The sequence below is a fragment of the Caretta caretta genome, chromosome 13 (assembly GCF_965140235.1).
Source record: "Caretta caretta isolate rCarCar2 chromosome 13, rCarCar1.hap1, whole genome shotgun sequence".
Taxonomy (NCBI): Eukaryota; Metazoa; Chordata; order Testudines; family Cheloniidae; genus Caretta; species Caretta caretta.
In genome coordinates this window covers 5,534,665-5,561,260 of record NC_134218.1, presented here as the reverse complement: position 1 = coordinate 5,561,260, position 26,596 = coordinate 5,534,665, and the positions used below count along the sequence as shown (strand labels likewise).

General features: G+C 43.8%; 1 protein-coding gene across 5 annotated transcripts in view; it reads right to left on the bottom strand.

Moving 5' to 3' along the window:
* Positions 1-25,468, bottom strand: part of LOC125622350 (uncharacterized) — a 57,314-nt gene extending 31,846 nt beyond the window's left edge. For 2 of the 5 annotated variants that reach the window (XM_048820340.2, XM_048820337.2), the window contains exon 1: positions 25,080-25,468. In XM_048820340.2, the coding sequence (XP_048676297.2) occupies positions 25,080-25,157 (78 nt within the window). In that variant the 5' untranslated portion in view covers positions 25,158-25,468. The remainder of the gene's footprint in view (positions 1-25,079) is intronic. The other 3 variants (XM_048820336.2, XM_048820339.2, XM_048820338.2) reach the window with 2 other exon arrangements.
* Between the last annotated feature and the right edge of the window lie 1,128 nt (positions 25,469-26,596).

Here is a 26,596-nt window from a genome sequence, read left to right as displayed (position 1 = left end):
TATTTGGAGGTGAGGTTGTTTTGCTGACAGAACCCTTCCATGCTTGAACTGGGGTCACCAATATTTGATGCCTTATTCAAAGAATCCTGCTTCCAGTCTGCCCTGGAGAATGACATCACAGCACTGGAAATGCGAGTGGGCTGTTATTAGAATATAAATCCTGGACGAACTGTACTGTGCCTTTCACATAAGATTGAGGGTCCAATTACAGCAGAGAAAATATCTTTTGTAAAGAAGCATGCTGAATGTGATAAGGACAGTGATTATAAAGCTCTGTAGAACCAGATCTGTGCCAGAACATTAGGGGGCAGGCCCGCTGGAGGGAGAAGAAGCAGCTGATCTGATCAAGTTCCTGGAGAACTTGGTTCCACACACCCCACACAACTGATATAACCAGGGATCCCACAGACGGATGTAGGATGAATCTATTAAATAAATTAACCACACAAGTGCATGCCTAATTTGTGCATACAACTCCTGGGAGTATTCAAGCAAATCAGGCAACTGGCACACAAATGACAACCACAGTCCATTTGTGCATGCAGTTGTCCAGGTAGTTTGCACAGGCACCGTGCTTATGTGCAAAATTTAGGCACAGAATAGCACCCTTAACTTGTTTAAAAATATGGCCTGTAATTTCAATGTCTCCGAGTCCTATCCAGGCTGACACTGGATCCAGTTGAGGTGCCAGACAGTGCTTAAGATCCTCTTTTAGCACCGTGTATTAGAGACCAATTAGCCATCTAAAAATCAGCTGTTGTCTGTCACATCAAAGGGACCTAATCTGGAAAGGCACTTCCCTCTTCGTTTTTTATAACAATCTATCTCATCCTTAAAAGCGGCAAAGAGTCCTGTGGCACCTTATAGACTAACAGAAGTATTGGAGCATGAGCTTTCATGGGTGAATACCCACTTTGTCGGATGCATGTAGTGGAAATTTCCAGAGGCACATATAAATATGGAAGCAAGAATCAGGCCAGGGATAACAAGGTTAGTCAGGGAGGATGAGGCCCTCTTCTAGCAGTTGAGGTGTGAACACCAAGGAAGGAGAAACTGCTTTTGTAGCCAGTTTTGTAGCTGGTTGCAAGTATAAAGAAAGATTACAGAAATGGCAATGGAGGATAAAACAAATGGCTTCCACTTTAAAAAGTGAGAATTTCAAAGTCTGTGGACAAGGGCCACAACAGCACTGTCAAGAAGAGATGCAATTGCTAACTCTGGCTGTAATGGAGGTATTTGCTGTCCTGAATGACTTATGATTCCCTGAAGAACAGAAGGATATGAACTATGAAGATTTGATTGAAGTTTGTACCCCAAACTAACTTCCCAGCTGAGAGACAGTTCAGTTCTAAATGAACTGGGGTCATTCAGGAGAAAGACCGTTAGTCACTGCGGACAGCTCAGAGAAACTATAGGCTCAATCTGCAGAAGCAGTCAAAAGAGCAAAAAAATGCTCGTATGTACATACACAGGGATAGAAAATAATATGGAGCATATTCTAAATGCTTTCGGCACATTGATGATATACCCTCCTATCCTCATAGCAGGAATGATGCATTCAGTTCTGATCAGCCCATCTCTAGATAGCAGAAATAGAAGGGATTTGGTGAATGGCAACAAAAATGAATAGAGGCATGGAAAGAGAGTTGGAAGAGATTGGGATCGTTTAAATTAGAAAAGGGAAGGATGAGGCATGATAGGATAGACGCATGTCAAATACTAAATGAAATAAAGATAAAACCGATGCTGCTGTTTAGCCTTTAATCACAACAGGAGAACAACAGAACATGCAGTGCACCTACACTGCGGGGGGGGAGAGGGATGAGGGGGGGCGGTGGATGACAAAACAAAACACATCCCGCAGCAGCAAGTGTCAGAGCCTGGATCAACTGACTCGGGCTTGCAGGCCTTACACTCTGGGGCTAAAAACAGCACTGCAGACATCCCCCCTCAGGCTGGAGCCTGGGCTCTGAAACCCAGCCCAGGCAGTAGGTCTCCTAGAGAATGTCTGCACGGCTCTTTTTAGCCCTGTAGAGCAACCCTTGTGAGCCCGTGTCAGTTGACCCAGGAGTTGAGACTCCCTTATGCTGGGTTTTTTTGTTTGTTGTTTGTTTGGTTTGTAGAGTATATGTACCCAATGAAACGGAAAGGAAATACTTTTTAAAACAACCCATAATTAACCTCTTGAATTCACTGCCCCAGGGCACCTTGGACCCAAAGGCTTAGCAACATTCAGAAACAGGATTAGACATTTCTAAGGGTAATGGGAACTTCACAGTTACCTCAGAAGGAATACTTTGGGGCAGAAGCCAACCACACACTGATGAGTGGAAAAGTGTAAAACAATTTGGGCCTGTCTGCGTGGCTTGTTATTGACTCAGAGCTGTTTGTAGTGCAGAATAAAATGGAATCAAATGCTCCGCATTGGGCTCGAGGTCATATAACTAATGCAAAATATGAGAATGAAAACTGATAAAGGTGTTACAGTGTTATTTCTGAAGAGGCCTACAAGACAACATTTGCTAATGCTATTCTGGCAGAAACTGATACAGTGTTGAAAATCTATAGTCAAGGTGAAGTAAAGGCCTTCAGGTAGCTATTGGTCAATGTAAAGGAGAAGGGTATTTGGTTGCAGACTGCCATTCATTGATACAGAAGGCGAAGGGCATTCACTAATCAGCAGAAATTGGCTTAACAAGATAACGTTGGACTGAACTCATGTGAACCATGTGTTTTTGATTGGAACCAGACTTGGGCTTAGTGAAAGGCAGAAGAGCCTAGCTAAAGGTAGCATCAAATGCCAGTCTGAGTTTCATAAAAGCTCTGTAAGCGCTCTTCTCGTTGGGCACCTGAACTCTGCCTTCCACCCTGGTGGTGATTTCTCACTGTGGGGAAACCTGGCCCCAGCTCAGAGCCATTCTTCTCTGTCATTGCGGAGAATGTCACTTGCTTTGATCCAACGTTACCTACATTCCTCCCAAATCTGGAGCCCCAATTCTTCCATTGTCAAAAATCAGCCATACAGAATCATGAAAGCAGGACTGTAGAAAAAGCCGTTTACACTAATGGAAGGAATCAGGCTGCATTGTACCTTTCCTAAACGTTTTTTGTCTCTCTGATTTTGGAGCTTGGTCATGCAGTTGCACCTGCATTGGGACTGTGGTGAGTTGAGATGTATGCTCCCAATCTTGGTATAGTGAGGCAGGATGGATACATATAATGGGCTGGATTCGCTATTGAGACCTATCCCTTATCTGTCATTTAGGGGGTGCAAAGAGACTGTAAACTGGCTGCAAATTGCCAGCAGACTTTCCTTGTGTAGGTGAGCTCCCTGTTGGCAAAAGTGTCAGCTCCAGTCTGGTGTCTGATGCTCCTGATCTAAGGAGCATGTCAGGGGTAGAGTACCAGGGAGAGGTCATAGAGCTCTTCTCTGCATCTATCTGCTGCTCCAGAGAGTCCGTTAAGGATTCCAAATCAGAGGTGGAACTTACAGCCGACTGGCAGTCACTCTAAGTGGCATCAGTGGGGGTGAGGCTAGTCCCAAGAATCAGGGAGATGGAACCAACACCGGGAGCTCCCCGACACCACCATCACCCCTTTTCCTGTGCTGAGCAGAGCCTGGGCACCGGACAGAATCGGCCTCAGGGTCTCCTGTCCAAGGAGAGTGCTGCAGTTACTCACAGTCATCAAGCTCCACAAGAGCTCTCCTGTCAACACAATAAAACCTCCTCTGCAAGAGGCAGTAGCTATGTTGGCAGGAGAAGCTCTCCTGCTGACATAACGCTGTCCACACCAGGGCTCATGTCGGTGTAACGAATGTCGCTCCGGGGATTGGTTTATTCACAACCCTTAGCAATATAACTTCTGCCGACATAAGCTGCAGTGTAGACATACCCTCAGCCTCTTTTCACTCTCAAAACTTCCGACTGACAGTTCTCCCCCTCCCTCTCATTAGTGTCCATTAAATGGCCCTCCTTACTCTACCCAGCTGTAACATTAACAAGCTGCAACAGACTAACTTAATGACCAGGCCTCAACCCGCCAGGCCTCAGGCTGGATGCACGATTCTGGTTACCATGGATGCAGAAGCTTGCATGCAGTTGACAGAATGAGATAGCCCGCAAGAAGCAGAGAATGAGGATTCTCAAGGCTTGTCTGGGGTTTTGCCTGTCTCTGTTTTTTACCTCACGTAAGCCTCTTCTTATTTCATCCACCTCACATACTCTCCCTCCTGCTCTGGGACTTGATAGCACCTGAAAAATTTGCATGATCAAAATACAGCTAGTGATGTAGGAAGCTTCCTCTCATTCCCCTTCACAGCAACTGAGATCCTCAGGCCGCTGGATTAAGAAGTGTCTGTGGAGATGGTGGAAGGGCATTCTCACTTCAGCCAGATAGCAAATGACTTTTAAATTTGGAGTTTTCATCAAAAATCAGCAGAAAAAACAATTCCTCCCACACACCTAAGATTATTGGTTTGAGAAGTGAAACATGCAACTTCTTCCTGTTTCTTTCAATATAATTCACTGTAGGTCACACAAGGGCCTTTCATTTGTATTGTCACATGGTACCATGGATACAACACCTTTCCAATGGACTCTCCATAATGCAGATTGTGATAATGTATTTATGAGAAAAGGTTATGGATAGGCAGGATTTATAATTACTGAAATCTTTAGCTTTGCTGAACATACTCTCCAGAATGGAGGAACTTCTCTTGCTAGAGCAAGTGGGTTTTCAGCTCACCTTCTGTGGAAGTGGGGTTACAATGAAAGACTTGATCAAGGCACATCAAGAGATGGAGCCCCAAGAGATGTGAGTAGGTGAGCTAAGCTTCTCTAAAATGTCCTAGACAACCAGGCAGCGTGTCCGTGTTTAGTTTTTGCAGTCGCTGCAATCTATGTGTGCTCGCGCATTAAACAAAACTCTATCTGCACAAACATACTCTTAACAAGATGCTCCATGTGTGTGCACACAGGGCAATGTCCCTCTGCGTGTGCACAGGCTAAGCAAGATGGAGGAGGTGTGTGTGTGTGGGCACGTGCATAACCAATTATCAGACTCTTCCAGCTCTGCAAAATAAATTAATAATCCAATGTACAGAGTGACAGAAAAATGAGGTCTCAGCTGAGCAATGGGCTGTTTTGAATTCTCCTCATTAGGTCATTAATTATCGGCTTCTTCAAACTGCATGTGGACAAAATGTAATTGCTTCATTGACACTGCACATTCAATAGCCATTTCAGTTTATTAGTGTTCTTCCTGCTGTGGATGCTAACACTAAAAAGTCTTTTCAATATAACTTGTAAAGTTTATTTCTGCTCTGGAAGAAAGAATGCCTGGATAACGTTGAGACACTGATATCCCAAAGGAATGCCTCCATAGAAAGTGGTATAATACATGGCCCAAAACCTACCCAGGATTTCTGGGTCTCAAAATCTGTTGCAGACTTTAATCCTCACTGAGATAACACTCTTGGAAACCACTAACAGAGTGCATGTTGCAGCTGGTCCACTGCAGGATAACTGCCTGGTACTGCTGCCACCTTGTGGAGCCTCTTCTTTAGCTGAAGTGATAGAGGCCTGTGCTCTGGTAGTGAAGGTCTACAGATCAAACACTGCTGACAGCTGATGCGGGAAGGAGGGTCCCACTGCAGTACCATTCATTTTAGTGGGAATTATATCTCAGTAAGGAATTGCTTTGTGGGGGGAGTGGTGAATACCTTTCATCTGAAGGATCCCAGAGCATTTCACAAAATTTGTAGTGCCCTATTTATTACTGGGTCTGTGCTGATTTCCACCAATGCAATTTCAGCCAGGAAAACAGACCCAACAGTGGAAGGTCTGTCATGAGGAGAGTAGTGTGGATGATTTTCAGTTTGCTGGCCGTTCTGAAAAAAAAATTGTTTTGGATCAACACAAAAAAAATATTCAAATTTTTCCCTGAACCAAAAACTCAGAACCCGAAATGAAATGCTTTGTTTTCATTTTGAAATTGACACATTCTTTAAAATAAAATATGTAAAAATAACTTGAAAACAAAAGTTTTGAACTGAAAAATCAACACATTTAGAATCTTAGGAATTTTTTTGTTTTGTTTTTCAGCTAAAACAATTAGTCAAGTTAGACATGTGGCAAAACATTTAGCTCAACACAAATCTGCATTTTTGGCTAAAAATATTTTCACACAGCCCTAGTGTGAGGCTATCACCAGCAGAAAGCAACAACAGTGAATCCTTTCTGGGGCAAGCAGTACTTGCTAGTGCAGAAGGATACAATCTGCAAATTGCACCTTCTTGCACCAATGGGTCTTAAGACTGGTGGCTCTTATTTACTGGGGCTATTTGCAGAGGCAAGAGAGGCTGGTAGAGTTCTGTTTAAATCAAGAAGCTCTTTAATTGACATTGGTCAATGTGTTAAATGTGATTTTATTATTTTACATTGGTATTTAAATTGTGCTCTCAGTAAAAGACTTTGCCTAAGTCCCACCTGCTTTTCCATTCCTTTCGATATTAGCCTGTTAGTTGAGTCTCAAATCTGCCAAGGCGGAAAAGGGTGAGAAGCATGTTCTTTGTGCCAGACATTCCTTGACATGCTACTACGTTCCAGCCTCACCATAAACTCACACAGATGGTCCCCTGGAGACTTTCAGAGCAGTTGCTTGGAATTCACTGCATAATCCAACAGAACATGATTGCTTGTACATTAATCATAGCAAGGATCTCAACTCGTGCTTGGCTGTGCACTTACAAGACAAATTTCTTAATTATTACTCTTCCCTTTTTTGTTTTTATCTTGTCCATGAGGAAGGGAGACAAATCTTCCATTAAGGTGAATACATTTTTCTACTCACTGTGTTGGATAATGGTGTATAATAGACTTGTCACTTATCAGCCTGTTCCCTGCCTGCCTCACACTCAAAAATTCTACAGTCACTTACAAACTGAACTAACTGATTCCCAGGCCTTCCTGAGAGAACTCCTCCTCTTGTCAGACTTATGAATTCATCCCAAAACTCCATTTCGCATCTCATCCATGAAATGCAAAGAATACGCCGGCTTGTTTATCTTCCCTACGCAGGAGCCAATGGAGTGTGCGGAAGGTCCTTGAAGGTAATGGAGTCAGTCTGCAAGCCAAGGGGGTAAGTGATTCCATCAGCACAGTCTATTACCTCATTTACAGAGAAGAGAATATCTGGAAACTATGGGATTTACAGGTCACTAGTATATTTTACAGGAGACTCTAGAAAGGGTTAGAGATGGATGCGTGGCCACAAAGCTCCGATCCAGCCCTGAGCTCTCACAAACCTCAGAGCTATTCAAATGGAATGTTCTGGTTGGAACCCACCTCTATAAAGCACCTGTTCTTTTGGTTCCTGTTTGAAGAGGACTACATTAATGTGAACTAGGAACCTTTTAGTAGGTGCTCACAGCATCCACATGGGGGAGTTACACCGCAGCACTTTGGTGCGCACTGCTATTCACACCTCCATAGTGTGAACTGCGGGGCAGTGTAGACAAGCCCTTCATCGAGCACTGTATTAAGGGTCACATGAGTTGGGGAGCACTATCTAACATGCTGGAATTATTGGAAAGGGTGCTCCAATCAAGACACTCAACTGTTGTTTCAAAATATTATCTGATTAAATCAGAATAAAAATGACCAGAAATCCATACTGGCCCACTTCACCGGTCCATTCACTAATGGTCCCAGTTCAGTAATGAAGAGGAGTGCTGTGTAAATTCTGGTGTACATGAAGGAATAAATTATTAAAAGGGTTTTGACCAGGACTTCTATTTTGTGTGCAAAATTTGCACCTGCACTAGGGTTTCTGGGGCCATGAAAGATCTCTGAGTTTTTTTAAAAAAAATTAACAATTTTTTCCCCACATTTCATTTACTGACAGAGAAAGATTGCACATACACATATTCTAAGTAGAATGAATCCTGCTCTAGGTATACTTACTCCTGTCTCAGTGCAGGGGGATAGACTAGATGACCCCATAAGGTCCCTTCCAACCATACATTTTGATGATTCTATGATTATCTCATGTTCAAGACATTCAAAATTTCTTTCTAAACTACACGACATTACATTAGCTAAAGATAGTCAAAACCTTCATTGTAACTCATCTTGAAGAGACATTTGTATTTCCTTTTCCTAATAATAAGCACTAGAACAATTAAACTCAGCCCATCAGACCTTTTATGTTCATTTCCAGTGGTGCATATGGTGAGAGTTTCCCCATCCCTGTCCTATGCCATCTACATTCTGCTTTTGCGGCTTTTCTGAATCATTCATGAAAACTAGAATGTGACCCTTGCTCTCCCTTGTCTTCATCTGCAGGTGTCTGGAGCTAAGTCAAGGTCAGCCAGATGAAACCAAAGCACAAAAGGACAATTAGTTGTTTATTAGAAAGGTGGGAGGAAGGAAGTCTTTGCTGTGCCTACCTCATTAAATCATCAGCAATATTGCAGAGATAATGGAAGGACAAGGTGATGACTCTTCTCCAAACTGGCTTTGCAATGTCATCATTACTGTCATTAAGACAAAGAATATCACAGTTGAGTCACAATGGCCTCTCCTCTCTGTATGTTGCCCAGCATCTGCCATGATGAAAATGGTACCTCAGCCTGTCAGAAAGAGGTGTGTTTGTTTGTTTTTTGCTGGAGCATTGAGTCTGGTTTTCCAGCTTTCTCCTGAACAAGGAGTATTTTGTAGGTGGTGAAAATGAGGGTGATATTTGACCCAAAATGAGTTTTTTTATCTGAGGCTTGGTTTTTCAAGTTTTGTAGACTTTCTACTTTTCTTGGGCTTCTTTGCTAGCCACATCTCCATGGATTTCCTAGGATTCACCTTATAGTTTTATGCCTGGGGGATCACCTCTCCCCCCATGAGATACTGACACACCAGCAGTCAGCAGAGGTGCATGAGCTGGATTCTCTTCACTATAAAAGAGAGGAAAGGAGCTGGCAGGGAACACTTTGTGAGGAGCCCTAGAACTTGCTCTTCCACCTTGGTCTGAAACAGCCTGAATTTGCTGACTTTCCGTGTGTCCTGCAAAGACATTGTTCTCTCTGCATCATAAGCACCATGGAAGAAAGAGGTGGAATGGACAAACAGCCAACGTACACATCACCATCACCACTTGCTGTTGATATCAGTCATTCAACGTCAACTGCACTGTCCCTAGGACAGTGATGATTATGAGAGTAGAAAATGGGCACAGTTGAATCCTAGGATCTTCTTTTATTTGTTACCCTTTTTCGGCCTGAGGTTATCACAAAATAGCCTTTTTCTACTGGCCTAGACAATAGCTATTGTTATCTTCAAAGGCTCTGGTCACTGGCTCTCAATGGGTGAGATTTGCCCCTGTGCAGAGATCACACACAAGGCCTTTGCATTTTATTGATAGAATCTTAAAAGATGCTCATGGCTTGTTCACAGGGCAAATTTCACACTACTTGAAATAGTTGCCAGGAAAGGACTGGAGATACCTGTGTTGGCAGTGGAATAACTGATATGGTCCTTACAATACATTCCCTCAATTCAACCTCCCTGAAATGAAGTGGCTAATGTAACTTTGAAGAGTTGGCTAGACAATGACAGAAGCGTTACTGCTATAAGAAAAAGCCCTCATTTCATGACCATGTCCTCAACACCAAAACTTCATCCCTACAGAGCTGTGCAATGAAGCAGACATGTCCAGGGAATGGGGTTCTGAAGTTAGGTTAGATGGACCTAGTCCATTCTGAAGCTTCATTGAGAATAACTGCTGACACCTATGTACGTGGTCCAGCAGCAGTGAGGGAGTTAGTATGAATATATCTAAGAAGTGACAGTCAGAGAACAAATAGAAAATTGCCTTGGAGAATTAAGGGAGAAAAGAAAGAGAATACATTAAGTAATAAAACACAATAAAAATGCATTGTTCCAAATGGCTGGGAAGAATGCAGATAAAAAAACCAAGAGAAACAAATTCACATCATAGCAAAACTAGCCGATAGAGACTGTGGCAATCAATGCAGAGACAAGCCTTTCAGAAGAAAGGCATCAGAAAGTGTGCGCTCCATACAATGTGTCAAATTGAAGAGAGCTCATGCTAAATAGAAACAAAGTGAGCTCCTGACAAATCAGTCCACCTTTCCATTATAGAAGAGACATTGATACTTGGGATGATTTTTGATATCTCCAGGGGTATGGATGGGGTATAGATAGGAATCTCTCCTTCTTCGAAGTGCCTGAACCAGAATGCCTGTGTTTGCTCTTTATGTTTTTTGTAACTTGCGGTTTCCTATATTATAACTAAGAGAATTGTACCTCGGTGATTCATTGAGGTTCAGTGATGTGAGCTGTAGCTCACGAAAGCTCATGCTCAAATAAATTGGTTAGTCTCTAAGGTGCCACAAGTACTCCTTTTCTTAGTACAAACACAGTGGATAAAAAAAAACATATTCTTCAAATGTGTGATATGTACTAACAGTATTGCCCAATATTCATGTTCCTCCTTTCATCCTGATGCATCCTAAAATATTTCACAAAATGTATTAATGACTCAGTCAACTGTTAACATGCAGCCACCTCTGGAGTGGAGTGTAACCGCTAGGCGCACAACTAGATCACAGCACAATCAAGAAGGAAGTGAAACTTCTGCCAAAGACACTGCTACACATATGAAGAGTGCTCTGTGCTACCTTTAGCCTTAACATCAGTCCCCCAACCAGGGCACCTCCTTCCCTCTGGCCTCTGGTTGATTCTCACATGTGCTACAAATGCACAGTAGCCACAGAACCAGGCTGATCCCTGGGCCTGGCCCCCACCCTGAGAACAAACCCTCAACTTGCCCAGCTGTGCGCCCACAGCTGGGGCAACAGCAGCGCCGCATGCCCCGTCCAGTCCCTTCTCAAATGGCAGTCCCATGCTCCAGTCAGATGAGAGCTGGCCTGGGAAGTAGTGGGGGGGATTTTCTGCTAGCTCTGTAGTCAAATAGGGTTCTGGCCAATCCCCTAACCACTCAGGGCTCTAAGACAGGGTCAGCCTTAAACAGTTGCCAAGTTTCTACTCGCACAGAGCCAAACACACTTGCCCCACCCCCTGCCCTGCCCCTCCTCATAGGCCCACCCATGCCCCGCCCCTTCTTTGAGGCCCCGCCCCTGCTCACTCCATCCCCCCTCCCTCTGTCACTCACTCTCCCCACCCTCACTCACTCGCTCATTTTCGCCAGGCTGGCTCGGGGACTGGAGTGCAGGAGGGGGTGAGGGCTCCGGCTGGGGGTGGGGGCTTCAGGGCGGGGCCAGAAATGAGGAGTTCAGAGTGCAGGAGGGAGCTCCAGGCTGAGACAGGGAGTTGGGATGCAAGAGGGGATGAGGGCTTCCACTGGGGGTGCAGGCTCTGGGGTGGGGCCAAGGAAGAGGGGTTTAAGGTGCAGGAGGGGGCTCTAAGCTGGGGAGTTCAGAGTATGGGAGGGGGCTCTGGGATGAGGCAGGGGGTTGGGGTGTGGGAGGAGGTATAGGCTCTGGGCTGGAGGTGTGGGTTCTGGGGTGGGGTCAGAAATGAGGGGTTCAGAGTGCGGGAGGGGACTCTGGGCTGGGGCAGGGAGTTGGGGTGAGGGCTCTGGCTGGGGGTGAGGGCTCTGGGGTGGGGCTGAGGATGAAAGGTTTGAGATGCACAAGGATGCTTCAGGCTGGGATCGAGGGGTTCAGAGGCTGGGAGGGGGGATCAGGGCTGGGGCAGGGGGTTGGGGCCTGGGAGGGGGTCAGTTGTGCAGGCTTTGGGCAGTGCTTACCTCAAGCAGCTCCTGGAAGCAACGGCATGTCCCAGCTCGCGCTCCTATGCGGAGGCGCGGCCAGGCGTCTCTGCGCCCTGCCCCGTCCGCAGGTACTGCCCCCGCAGCTCCCATTGGCCATGGTTCCCAGCCAGTGGGAGCTGCAGGGGGTGGCACTTGGGACGGGAGCAGTGTGCAGAGCCCCCTGGCTTCCCCTATACATCGGAGCCGGAGCAGGGACATGCTGGCTGCTTCCCGGGAGCTGCGTGGCGCGGAGGCTAGCAGGGTGTCTGCCAGACCCATTGCACGGTGCCGCCAACCAGATAATCAATAGCCTAGTCAGCAGTACTGACCGGAGCCGCCTGGTCACCTTAAGCCTTCACAGCACTGCTGCAGATATGGAGACACCACATCGATAGCAGTCTTGCCGTAGAATGTGGTGCTCTCTCGGTTTTATTGGCACATAAGCTTGAGATGACAGCATTATTCATGAGTGGCGAAGGCAGGACCGAATTATGCAGATGATTCCAAATGGCCGTGCTGTTCTGGTTAGACAATTGTTGGAATTGGTATTTTTTTCATCCATTCTGCATGGGAAGCCAGGTTGCCTGTGTTACTCCAGGCCACATTTTAAAAGGACAGTCTCTATTTTGCAGCCTCTTCCTGTATATTATAATGTGCATTGCACAGGTGTCGAAGAAGGGGACTAGGTTTCATTTATCACTAACTATCCTAATTAGTTTCCACGGTGATGAAGTCCAAGAGCTTTCTAGTGGACCAGCGAGCATACAGGAAAAGTCCTGCTGAATCAAACCCAGAGACAGAGAGGTGGATGGAGACATTTCGCATCTTCTTAACACATAAATGGACACATGGCACTTTCCTTGGTTCATCTGAATATCCTATAATGTACAGCTAATCCAATTCACCTAACATCTCAGGCTGGAAAGGATTCTATTTATGTCTGTATCTAACAGCAAAATTGCATCTATAGTCAAGAACTCTGTCTTGAGGAGGTATACGCCTGGGGATTAAACCATCTCTTTTTCTCACTTTCAGTAGTGCTAAAATCATATCATATCAACTCAGCAGCAGGCCTATAATATGTTTATAGATATATCTACATTTTTCAAGGAAGGAAGATACAGAACCCTCTTGTTGATAACCATCTAATCAAAATTTTCACATGCTTTTCAGAAAGAGTTGCCATCAAGTTTTCTTATTTATCCCCTTGTGGTGGATTATTTCCTTTTTGTTTTTATTATCTATACCAGTTTAATTCGAGAGCCTACTGGGGCCATTTAAAATTGCTTGGCTATATATATTAGGGTGGCGAGAATTTTAAAATCTGTGCTTGCCGGGGTAGATCCAAGTGTTTCTGTCACTAAAGGCCTGGAGTGCCCGTCCTCTACTGAAATGTCATAGATGTTCCTAAACCCTGATGATTCTTAAGATATCAGACATTCAGACTGATAGTAGTCTAGGATGGAATAGAACAAATGTAGTTTCATAGCTCTGGTTTATCTGTTCAACAACTGGAAGGAGAAAGAAAGAAGGAAAATTCCAATATTTATTACAAAATAGCTTTTCTACATATCAGGGTATCACAGATGTAAGCCGCATACCTACAAATGCACACATGCATAACTTTACTCACTTGAGTGGTCCCATCAACTTAAATGGGACTACTCATATGGGTAACATTAGCCACATTTGTCTCTCACCATTGGTTCATCAATAAACAACAATAGCAGCTGCATTCCCTTCCCCCTCATGAAATGCAGAAACAGGGTTCGGTTTGGTTTACATTTTTCTTACTGTTCTAAAAGGATAAATTTCAATCCAAAAAGTTAAGTCAGTTGAAAATCATACTTCAGCTAGTCCACTTAAATAATTACCATTCCATTCTTCATACTTGGTCCGTTGCTCATAGGGGTTCCTAATTCTGTCCTCTATTGTTCATCCCAGTCTGAATTACTGAGAAAACATGCCTACCATGTGTTGTTTCTTTTGGCACTACACATTCTGTGTTTGTCTTTTTAATGAAAGACTTTAACTGGCAGCCAGATACACAGTGGATATAAAACTAGAAATCATTCAAGACTGGAGGATAATTCTTTAATTCCTGTTCTTGTTTGCTTTCATTTTAAATGTGTGTTATAAGGGGGAAAAATAATGAGACAATGAGACTGCATTAGATTTGCCAGCGCAATTAGAGAGATTCTTTATGGACCCAGTTCTGATCAAATTGAAGTCTACAGCAAAACTCCCACTGACCAGAGTGGCTTTATAAGCAGGAAAAGAATCAAATTAGTTCTAATTAGGCAAAAAGTCAATTGCCCATGTGCAATTAGCAGACTTCATGACAGCAGATGTTTATGGAGGAAACTTAAGCGAGTCTGCTTGTGATCTATGGATGTACAATACAGGGCACATTTTTTTGTAAAGCAGAGTCTAGTCCTGCTGTATTGACATTGTGCCGTGAAAATAATTGCCTGACCATATGGGAGAATGACGTTAGAGGAGAGAGAACTGTGTTGTGTCCGACAGCTTCACATTCTGCTGCTGCCAGTAATGGCCAGCTGCATTGGAATGCTATGTTATATAGGCAGGTATTTTAGTGAATGCCAACTGGGAGACAGTTTTCCCAATGTGCAGCTCTGCATAAGTTCCTGTTGACCTTTACAACCATCTGGAGTGGGATTCATCCCTGGTATCACAGAAGGAGAGAGCAAGTGTTAACTAAACAACCAGCATTTGCAAGCCAGAAGAGAAGATGAAGCAAGATAGATAGTCTGGGCATGTAGCCACAAATCTGAACTCAGGTGCATGGTCCTAAAGAGGACTTAAGTCCCAGCAAGGGTCATGAGAGTGCCTAATAACAGTGATCTACCAGATTTCATTCCACAGTTAATGAGCAACAGATACCCATCCCAGTGAAATTTCCATGATGGGAGACTGAACCAGTTCAGGATGATTTGCCTCTGTGCAGACTTTATGTATCATCAGAATGGTAAGTTGTCTGCTTAAGAAGAAAATCCTTGTCATAAATATAAAGGGAAGGGAAACCACCTTTCTGTATACAGTGCTATAAAATCCCTCCTGGCCAGAGGCAAAACCCTTTCACCTGTAAAGGGTTAAGAAGCTAAGGTAACCTCGCTGGCACCTGACCCAAAGTGACCAATGACGGGACAAGATATTTTCAAATCTAGAGGGGGAGGGGACAAAGGGTTTTGTCTGTCTGTGTGATGCTTTTGGAAGGAACAGATCAGGAATGCAAGCCTTACAACTCCTGTAAAGTTAGTAAGTAATCTAGCTAGAAAATGCGTTAGATTTTCTTTTGTTCAATGGCTTGTAAAATAAGCTGTGCTGGAGGGAATGTGTATTCCTGATTTTGTGTCTTTTTTGTAACTTAAGGTTTTGCCTAGAGGGATTCTCTATGTTTTGAATCTGATTACCCTGTAAAGTATTTACCATTCTGATTTTACAGAGGTGATTCTTTTACCTTTTCTTTAATTAAAATTCTTCTTTTAAGAACCTGATTGATTTTTCATTGTTCTTAAGATCCAAGGGTTTGCGTCTGTGTTCACCTGTACCAGTTGGTGAGGATTATTATCAGCCTTACCCAAGAAAGGGGGTGTAGGGCTTGGGGGGGGGATATTTTGAGGGAAAGATGTCTCAAAGTGGTCTCTTTCCCTGTACTTTGTTTAAAACGCTTGGTGATGGCAGCATACTGTTCAAGGACAAGGCAAAGTTTGTACCTCAGGGAAGTTTTTAACCTAAGCTGGTAAGAATAAGCTTAGGGGGTCTTTCATGCAGGTCCCCACATCTGTACTCTAGAGTTCAGAGTGGGGAAGGAACCTTGACAATCCTGTTTTAAAGTAGACTGCTCCTGAATATAGTTTAGAGACAAAGAGCAAGATTTGCAAGACTGGGCAGGTGTCAAACTCGCATGAGCAAATACAGAGTATGCATGCAAAAATCAAGTATTTACGCGCATAAAGTAAGAGCCTCAGCTAGCATAGATCAGCATAGCCCAAATGAAGTCAATGCAGCTGGGCTGATTTCAATTAGTTGAGGATCTGACCCACATCAATGTCCAACCAGGATCATACTGTATCTGCCCCCATGTGTAATAAACAGATACCTGGTCTGTATGAGCACACTGGGTCTTTATGCACAGGGGTTTAAGGAGGTTGAAATAGCATGGGGAGCTCCCCTTGGCACTAGCTAAGGAGGAGAGGAAATGTGAGGGAGCCCAACTTACCCACACCAAGGCAGATACGTGAGAGCACTTACTCCACTTTTTAGCAGAGGCAGGGAAGCTATGTTCCTTCCCTGCCAAGCCCTGTTTCCTCTTACTCCAACACTTGCTTGTGCATATAGATTAGGTATGTGAACCTATACTGACAGATGTAATCTTAAAAATCTGCCCCCCCAAATGACTCAGCAATGGTATGTGGGGCATTAAGTGGTCCGCCGAGACCCTCGGCAATTTTCTAGTGGTCTGCGAAAAAAAAATGTTTGAGAACCACTGTTCTAGCAGAATCGTGTAGTGTACACCCCCTTTTCATATTTAAGTCACGATGCATGTACGAGTAGTACAATGACTCTACAGACCCAGGGAGTAGTTATACTCCCCAGCAAAACCTCACACAATGATGCTGTTTTTATGAAGGGTGGTGTTGTACCAAGATCCAAGGCCCTGGGCAGTTGTACAAAAAGATCCATGGGGTCTTTAACAGCCATCTAACCCCCCTGAGAGAAGCAGCGAGATGTTGGTGGTTTCACATATCATCCCCCAGGATGGCAACTCTCACGGTGCCACCCTATAATAGACCACAAAGGTTGTAGGCCTAACTCCTGAAATATGTGAACCCAACATTTCCATTTCCCAAGGTGAGAGTGGCACTAGCTGAACCCCAGGGCCACTGCTTCTGCACTGATGAACACTACTTAAATGGGGTAACATTTACCAGCTGTCTCACTTTATCTAAAGCCAAATAAAGGCGGGAATGGGAATGGGGTTAATCAAGAGATTAAACCACAGGTGACTGTCCATGGTACATGATGTAGGGTGACTGCGAATGCACCTGTAGGCCCAAGTAAAAGAAATAACAACTCAGCCTGTTGCGCTGCCAGAAAATGGGGAGGAATTTTTAATTTCCAAGCTTCGTTTCCTGGGCCAGATTCTCCACTGTCATAAATCTTCAAAGCTCCATTGAAGTCATTACACCAGCTGAGGCTCTGACCTTATGTTCAGACAAGACACAAACAGATTAAGGAAATTGCTTTGGGGATGTTTACATAATCTGGTTTTCTTCTTTTGCTAAGGGGAAAGGAATTTGCCCAGCTTTGTGCCTTCAATTCCCTGTTGGTTATCAGCAAGGACACCTAACTAAAGTTGTGCTCTAGGGGCATTGTTAAGCAAAGATAGCATCTGCCATTTTTTCTTCAACTAGCACTGGTGCCAATATGTACTGACTTGTTGCAGATGGGTTTCTTCTGTTTAGTTCTATGGTTTCTGGGAGACAGCAGTCTGGTTACAAAGAAAGTGGCAGGCATAATGGCTGAGTGCCACGCAATAAGCTGGAAGGATAATGCAGAAGAGGGGACACCTGTGTGAAATGTGCTTTCTCAGTGCTGTCTGCAAAAGGACTTAGGAGAAATAAATCAAAGGAAAAGCTTGAGCTGTTCATCCAGTCCCAACAGTTTGGGGGTGATTAGAATGGGGGCCAAGAGCAGGATGCACCCATGGCAAATGCCTGCAGGCTAAAGTAAGATAAAATTGACTGATGAACTATGCAACAAAGTGTTTTTGGGGGCGGGTTAAATCTCTGTTGTCTTTGTTCCAAATCTCTTTCCTGTTAATGAGGTTTGTCGATCACTAGGAATTAGCTAATGGGGGATAAATACAGTGGGATTTGCTTTCTTGCCATACTGCTTGCAAGAGCACAGCACAGATCAAATTTGGCTCCCCAAAATCCAATTTTCACTCCTACTGATGAATTCGCCCTTGTTCCCATTGAGTGGTGCAGCCGCATTGTGTCATGCTGACTCAGTTACCAAATGTGCTGGAAAGTGGAGACAGACACGAAGGGGACACAACATTTGGGGAAGGGTGGATCTGTTTGTAGGGCTGAACAGCTAAACAGCTGGCTGTAGCCCATCTCTACTACAAAGGGAAAAGAAAGAAAAATGAACGAACCTAAGAGATGAGCTTGTCGCAGCCTTTGCTCAGTCATGCAGGGGCATAAGAAGAAGTAGAGTGCCCTTTGATCCTCCCGTAGCAACCCGCATGGAACCTGGAGGGTTCAGCATGTGAGCACATGGCTAGAATACTAGCTCCATTTGCAGGAGCTCTGCATGGGCCTCTTAATAAAAAGCCAGTTTAGTTTTACAAGCATTGAGTCCTTTCATGTTATTCCCTTGAGCAGGATACACAGAACACAGCTTAGCCTTCTCAGATTGGGAATGCAACCATGAGGGGCAGAGCAGCAGCTGTTCACCCCATACTTCCCCTTCCCAGGCAAGTAGTTGGGGTGGGAGTAGAGAGGGAAGAGGAGCAGAAGATACTAACAGTATTAAAATGTCTCCTCTTCCTTGGCACTGAAGTTCATGTCGTAACTGGTTGTCAAAAGTATCATCTTGGACTGGAAAAAATATTCTCACTTGAGCCCATGAAATGGCTCCAGTCTTAACTCTCTAGTTTGTCTAATGACTTCTACAGTAGCACCTGGAATGCCATTAAATCCAGAAGAATGGTATTCTCTGCTGGGTTAGAGGAAAAAGTAGCAAGTTGAACGTTGTGGGTGGGTGCACACAAATAACCATGTTAGCAAAGAGGTTATTATAAAGAAGATGGTGATCAATTGTCCTCTGAGGGTAGAACAAGAAGAAATCAGTTTAGTTTTCAACAAGGGAGATTTAGATTAGATATTAGGAAAAACATTCTAACTATAAGGATAGTTAAGCTCTGGAACTGCTCATCTAGAGAGGTTGTGGAGTCCCTGTCACTGGAAGTTTTTAAGAACAGGTTAGACAACCACCTGTCAGGGATGGTCTAGGTACACGTTATCCTGCCTCAGCCCAGGGGGATGGACTGGATGACCTCTTGAAGTCCCTTCTAGTCCTACATTTCAATGACTCTATGTTACCAGAGATTTTAGAGAGTGGGTTTGCATTTTGGTCAGAAATGGATAAATGAAGAAAAACTATGTGCCATTGTGATGCTGTATGATTGAAATATGACCACGTATGTCATTGATGTGACTGGCTCATGTGACCTTGGACTCCATCTTCTTCCTGTACGTTTCCACAAACTGTACTGGGGGCTTTGTTTGGGACGGTAAAATTCCGTCCACATGGAAGAGGATATAAAAGACCCTGCTGGAAACATCTCCATTTTGTCTTCATTTCCGGCTTCATTTCTCTGGACAAGATTTCGAACAAGGAAGCTCTAAACAAGGACTAATGACCCCCAGGCTGTTTGGGTAATTTCCAGAGGGACTTTTTGCAGATTAGCAGTTTATTCCATCACTGTTTCAAACCTGACACAAGAACTTTGCAATGTTTCTATGTGTATGAGTGCTTTAGCCTTTTTAACTCTCTATTTCTTTTCTCTTATATTGTAGCTATCAAAGGATTGGCAACAGCATGACCATGGGGTAAGATCTGAGTTATATATTGACCTGGCTATGTGGCTGATCTCTTGAGATCAGAAGAACCCTTTTTTGATTAAATATTTTTCAATAACCGCTCATCATAAAATCTAGTGTCTGGGTGGTAAAATAAGTGCTGGAATGCCCAAGGCAACTGCATTCTTGACTTCTTGTTAACCAGTGTGGTGAGACAGCAGTTTACTTTTGTTACTGGCTTGGTATATCTAATGGTAGAATAACCACCAGTTTAGGGTGAGTCTGCCCTATTTCGCAGCAGTTTGTCCTGAATCTGGTATTCTCAGCTGTGACCCACTGAGGCACAGTGACAACCATGATTCTATAATAATCATTCAGACATTTCTAAATCATGATAATAAATAAATAACAGGCAGCCTAAAATATGTATTGATTTTTTTAAATTGGTGTGTGCCAGTTCATCTGATTTTCTAACCATTTCTCCCCCTCCACAACCTGACAAAAGAAATAGTTCATGTCACTCAGGAAATCAACCAAATCAATTTCAATTATCAGCCCCCACTAGACACATCTATCACTCCTGAGAAGAGAAGGCAGCTGGAATATAACTTCAGGACTGACCAGCAGGCTGCACTTGAGTGACAGTTAAAGTTTGAGGATGACAGTCCTTGTCTGTGTTTGCGATATTCTGTCCAGATTCTAATAACTGAACCCTTCAATGCACAAAATAATTAGAAAACCTCTCTCCTTGTGCAGATGGATTTAGCAGCCCAACTGGGATTTGCTTTAGTGCTGGACTAGAAGCGACGATCAAGGAGCGCTTCTATCATCGAACTTCTCCATGGCTCAGTGATGATAAAGCTTAAATTAGGAAATGAATTCTGAGTTTGGCTTTAGTTTCCACTTGGAATTCAGTACTTCTGAGTTTGCCACAACTATTTTTCTCCCTTCAGAGGCCTAGTGAGCCGCTCATGAACAGCTCATAGGAGGAAACTTGTTTGCAGATGCTGTGTTCATTCATTGAATAACTGTCACTGGTGATTAGACTCATAGAAACTAGTCTCTTTTGTGAATGAACTGTGAGCTGATAAATGGGACTAAATATGCAATGATATTTTTCGCTTGCCCAACTGTAGCTGCCAGACTGTCATTCATACGAGCCCCAAACATGCCCACAATTGTTAAGAGATCCCTTAAAATCACAGCCAAATGTCTGCAAGCTTGAGTATGGTTTACTCTCCAAGTATGGAATCAGTCTCTTTTTGGATGTGAAGCTGTCTGGATCTGAAATCTTGCCATTGGAAATAATGTTGGATTAGATTCCTGCCAAGCTGACACTGCACAGTGCTACAGAGACTCTTGAAGGCCAGGTGCATCCATCAGAGTTGGCCCTTATCATGCTAACTTTCAGCAGAAGACAGTGGCTTTGAACAGCAGTGACTGAATGGGGGTTATAATGGTATGCAATTAGGAGAACCATGGAGTGTATTATTCCAAAAAGCCCAGGTAATTCTGTGAAATGTCAAATCAGGGTCAAGTGATATTTCATTTGATAATGGGAAAGCAAAGACCTGATTGCAAAATTGTGGGTTTTAAAGGAGTTTCAGAGGTTATCTGGGGATTTTAAATCGCCTTTATTCTCCATTCTTCTGAGGTGAGGATCAGCCACTGCAATAAACTCCACGGTCTACTGGGCCCTCTCCTCTTGGAACTCTGTGGCAAAGGATGAAAGGGTGGAACCAGGGCATTCTGGGGGAAAGTAGCAAAATTGCATTGGCAGAAATGACAATGCTTGTTGAGTTAAAATGGTGAAAAGACTATAATAAAAAGTGAGTGGTCTCTGGAAAGTATGAATGAGTTAGATAAGATCCATGACAATCTTGCTTAACCCTCTCCCAAAAGACAAGAATCAGAAGGCTCAGAAAAATATTAAAAGGCAATGTATTTAGGATGGAATATATATATATTTACTGTGTGGAATACGCTTCCTGAGGTACTAGGTCAATTGGCTTAGGGTGTTCTACCCTTACAAAATCGTATCACAATAACTAACTTGGTGTAAAACACTTTAAATCAAATGACACTAAATCAAAATAGGACACTTTCATTTTGCAAGAAGGTTCACACCCAGACTTGCACTGAAAGAACACAAAGTGTGGATTCAAACCAATTCAGTTATTTCCAATGCAAGTTTGTGTGTAGAGTAGCCCTTAGTATTTTCCAGAAAGCGAATAGATATTTATATAAACAAGGATATTGTCTGAAACTATACTATCGAGAAAATAAGAGGATTATTAATCTTCATGCTTCAGGACATTAACTGGAATCAAAGGAGAAATTTCACTGCAAGGTATAATGTTGCGCAATTCGACTCATATGGGAGTTTTACTCCTTTCTGAGATACAGTCTTGGAAGTGTCTAGCATCGATCCCTATCAAAGATAAGACACTAGACAAAATGGACTATTTGTCTGTTTCAATAAGCCAGTTCTTATGCCCCCTTCAACAAAATTCACTGGTTTTGCCTCATGTGTAGGGCCCTACCAAATTCACAGTCCATTCTGGTCAATTTCACGGTCATAGGATTTTTTAAATAGTAAATTTCATTATTTCAGCTATTTAAATCTGAAATGTCACGGTGTTGTAATTGTAGGGGCCTGACCCAAAAAGGAGCTGTGGGGGAGAGGTCGCAAAGTTATTGTGGGGAGGGGTTGCAGTACTGCTATCCTTACTTCTGCGCTGCTGCAGGAGGCGGGCTGCCTTCAGAGCTGGGCAGCTGGAGAGCGGCAGCTGCTGGCCGGGAGCCCAGCTCTGACGGCAGAGCCGCTGCCAGCAGCAGGGCAGAAATAAGGATGGCCTGGTCTGGCATGGCCACCCTTACTGCTGCACTGCTGCTGATGGGGAGCTGCCTTCAGAGCTGGACACCTGGCCAGCAGCCGCCACTCTCCTGCCGCCCAGCTTGGACAGCACCGCAGATGTAAGGGTGGAAATACCATGACCCCCCTAAAATAATCTTGTGACCGCCCCCCCCCACCCCGTGACCTAACTTCCTTTTGAGTCAGGACTCCAATTTGAGAAACGCTGGTTTCCCCTGTGAAATCTGTATCGTATAGGGTAAAAGCACACAAAAGACCAAATTTCACAGGGGGAGACCAATTTTCACAGCCCGTGACATCTTTTTCATGGCTATGAATTTGGTAGGGCCTTACTCGTGTGATAGTATTTTCCCAGGCAACATCCATGGCCCTTTTGCCCTAGAAATTTCAGATTGAGATTATCATAGAAGGTATTGTTGAGTCAGAGATTTGAAGGGAAGAAGGAGCCATTAGATCGTGTAGTCTGACCTCCTGAATAGCACAGCCACAGAATGTTATCCAGTTACTAGTATTTGGGAGCATCACATGGACAGCTCATTAACGAAAGAACTGAGATACAGAAATATAAAAATGAATGTCAATGGGAAGACGGTATCTACCTCCCTTTGGTGCTTTGGAGAACCTTTCCCCTGGAGAATGAAAGCCAGCCTGCTTTTGCCAACAATGCATTCCTGTTTGCTTCCCAAAGCGGGGGTTGCACTCAGAAATTATCCCTATTCATCAAAGGGATTTGACATTGCACTGTGCAAAATTATACAAGCCACGTCCACAAAATAACTCTTTAAAAATACAGTGTTTAAAGTTCTGTACGAAGTCATTTTCCAGACAAATGCTGGAGAGACTTTCAAAGGTTAACAGCCCTCCATCAGCCACTGGCGTCCTGGGTTTGTTGTGCCCCTGGGATGCATGCCCCATTTCAGCAGCTGCGTTTGTATTCACACCAGTGCTGAAAGGCTTGACACACAAGCTTCCCTCCCCACTGGCTTCCTTTCTCGACAACAGAACACGTTGTGCATGGAGACACCAGACAGTGCTCATCCTAAGCTGTAACTGAGACAACTATAGGGCAGAAGCCATCATATGATTTTTAAAAGTCCAGACAGAGGACTATTTGTGGAGAGCAGCAATAAATGTGTAAAGCTACATCATTCAAAGTCTGTTACAACCGATAGCTGTGAGGAGTGCTCAATTAATGTTTGTAATGTGCTATGAACATAACTATATCAAGTCCCAGAAACACAGAACGAGAACCAGGGAAAGATCACGGTCCACCAATGCCCAATGCAAGCAGCTGATGGAACTGAATCATGTGATGTGTGTTCACTTAATCCTAACGGATAAACCCCCACTCCGTGTTCCAGAAATGGAAAGAGCAGGATGTTGACAAATTGGAAAGGAATTAAGAGAATCCAGAAAAGAGCTAAAGACTGATTTGAGGTCTTGAAAACCTGCTTACAATGAAAGATTAAAGAAGCTCCATCTGTTTATCTAAGAGAAGGTTAACAGATGACTTGATCACAGTCTACAAGTATCTGCATGGGGATGAGATTTCTGATAGTGGGCACCTCTCTAATCTAGCAGAAAACATCATGCCAATGGCTGGAAGCTGATGCTAGAGAAATTCAGACTAGGAATAATGGCACAAATCTTTAACAGTGAGGGTAACTGACCATTGGAACAACTCACCCAGGGATGTGATGAATTCTCTATCATTTGAGCTCTTTAGATCAAGACTGGATGTCATTTTAAAGACACACTACAGCTCAGATAGAAGTTACTGGGCTTGATGCAGAAATTATTGAATGAGGTTCTCTGGCCTGTTTATGCAGGCGATCGGACTAGATGATCATAATGGTCCCTTCTGGCCTTAAAATCGATGAATTTATTAATAAAACTCCTCACAGTCCTGGCCTATGTGCTGCAGGACATAATTCTTTCCCAACTTCAATTTGGCAATCAATAAGGCAGCAAGAGCAGCCAAGGTTAAGTGTTTTCTCCAGTGGATACCCACCTTGAGAAGCCATTTGTTGAATGAATACAATGATAATTGGAGGTATTAAGTTGTACTAGTCTGCATGACCTCTACCCTGTTATCGTCCAGCAATTGCACACCCAGCTGTGGTGGCAAAGGCTATTTGGGAATCTACGTACCAATGAAAAGATAAAGGGCTAAGATGCCTTTTGTGTTCCCCCAGCTCTGGGGCTGTCCGGAAGTTGACCCAGCCCACAGAGTAATTAAAACCTCATTGGGTCTGCCCTAAATTCCCCACCACCAACAACCACCTCAGGCCATTCTAGCAGTTGGAGGTCACCGAACTGCAGGGATACCCTGTCACATCTCTTACGATGAGAGCAAGGAGAGTGGTTAGTATAGTACCACTGTGCTGGGTCTAGCCCCTTAACACACCAAGACTCCTCAGGGAGCTGTTGAAGATGGATTTCCAGTTGCTTTGCACTACAGGAGCAGTCTAAAGCAGCTGGAACGGACTCAGGAATCGGGCCCATCACTCAGATGATCAAAAAACACAGAATAAAGAGATTTTCTCCCCTTCCATCTACTTCAGCTTTCAGACTAATAATATATTCCTCATCCAAACTTCTTAATACCATGATAAATTATTATCAGCTGCCCTTCTGTCATTCGGGGACTGCTTGACATCTGGGATGGATTTGACCAGAAACCAAGAATTAAAATACTCGGTATCCCAATTCCTAATCCAATCCTCATGGCTGTCTAAATCACCATTCCCACTCTTCACAATGTTTCATCCAGGTGCTATGAATGACAGATACTGAATGCTCACCTCGTCAGTAATCAGTCTGATTCTTCTGCTCTGGCTCTGGCTGGTTACTTGGATTGATGGCTCTTTTTTGCCGTTCATTTAGGAGGAAGGCTGAGAGTGGTAAAAGGCATCACTCTTTGTTCTGTGAATTCATTCCCTGTCCCATTCTTCTGACTGGTACGGCAAACCATGTGACGCCCGGTGTTCCACTAATTCATTTCATGCTCTAACTTTAGGCAGAGGAGGAGGAAAAGTGGGAGGCAGCGTGCTGCTATGACAGACAAAAATCTACAGGATTTTAAGCAATTGCATTTGCTGGGGGCTGATCCTCAAAAACAAGGGCTGGAGGTTCGAGCTGGTTGGGATTTTTTATTTTATTTTTTATTTTTATCTCATGAACATTTCCATTGAAAACAGACCCATTTTTGACCAGCTCTACTGGAGGTCCATGCATCTTGCCTCCAATGAATGCTTGAGGACTGCTAATGAAGTTCTGCCACCTCTATGGAAACATACCCCACAGAGAGACACCACAGAGTTAAGCAGAGCTGTTGCTAGGTGTAGCACAAAGGGGATGAGGAAAGGGTTGCTATGACCCAGAAGCAGATCTCAGTCCCAGTATCTATAATAGCCGTATCACACAGGGAATGTTCCCATGCTGCCAGGCTATGGAAGCTTGGGAGTGAGACTGGGGAAAACGTATTTATTGCCATGCCAATTCAGATCATGGTCAAATTAATCCAATAGCCAGTCTCAACAGCCCAGCTGCTTCAAAGGAAACCTGCAGAAGGCAATTATGGAATAACCTGCCTATAGGGAAAGTTCTTCCCAACCTTTATTAGTTAGACATCAGCTTATGGCTTCATTAGTGGATATAAATTATCGCCTACCATGAGGGAACTTTCCAAGGTGTAGTGGAATGACCTCTGTCAGGCAATGTATAAAGGAAAAAAAAGGACCTTGAGATGCATTTTAACCTTTCCATGATAATAAATAATGTATCAGTACATTCTGTGAATGTTAATTATATTCATATCTGGAACAGCTTGCATGCAAAGCACTTAATTCCCTTTCAATTATTAGGCAAAGGAGCGAAACAGAAAAGGTCAATTAACTGGGTGTGGCCAAGAATCATTAGGGATCTCTCAAACCTAAGGAAGATCTGAGCCTGGCTGGACATAGACCCATTGACAGTTAGAGTCCCTATTACATAGGACACAGGACTGCCAATGACGTCCTGGGTCATCAAGTCCAGTGCACTGCTATCATAGGCAACCCCGTCATATAATCCTGTTAAAAAATTCATTGAGCTCCACCTTAAAACTAGTATGAAATTGTTTGCCCTTCCTACTCCTACTGGGAGGCTGTTCCAGAACCTCACTCCTCTGATTTCCAGGCTAAATTTATTCATGGCCAGTTTATACCCATTTGTTCTTGTGCCAACATTGTCCTCTAGCTTAAATAGTTCTTCTCCTTCCCTAGTATTTACCCCCCTGGTCAATCATATCCCCTCCCAGCCTGCCCTTTGCTAGGCTAAA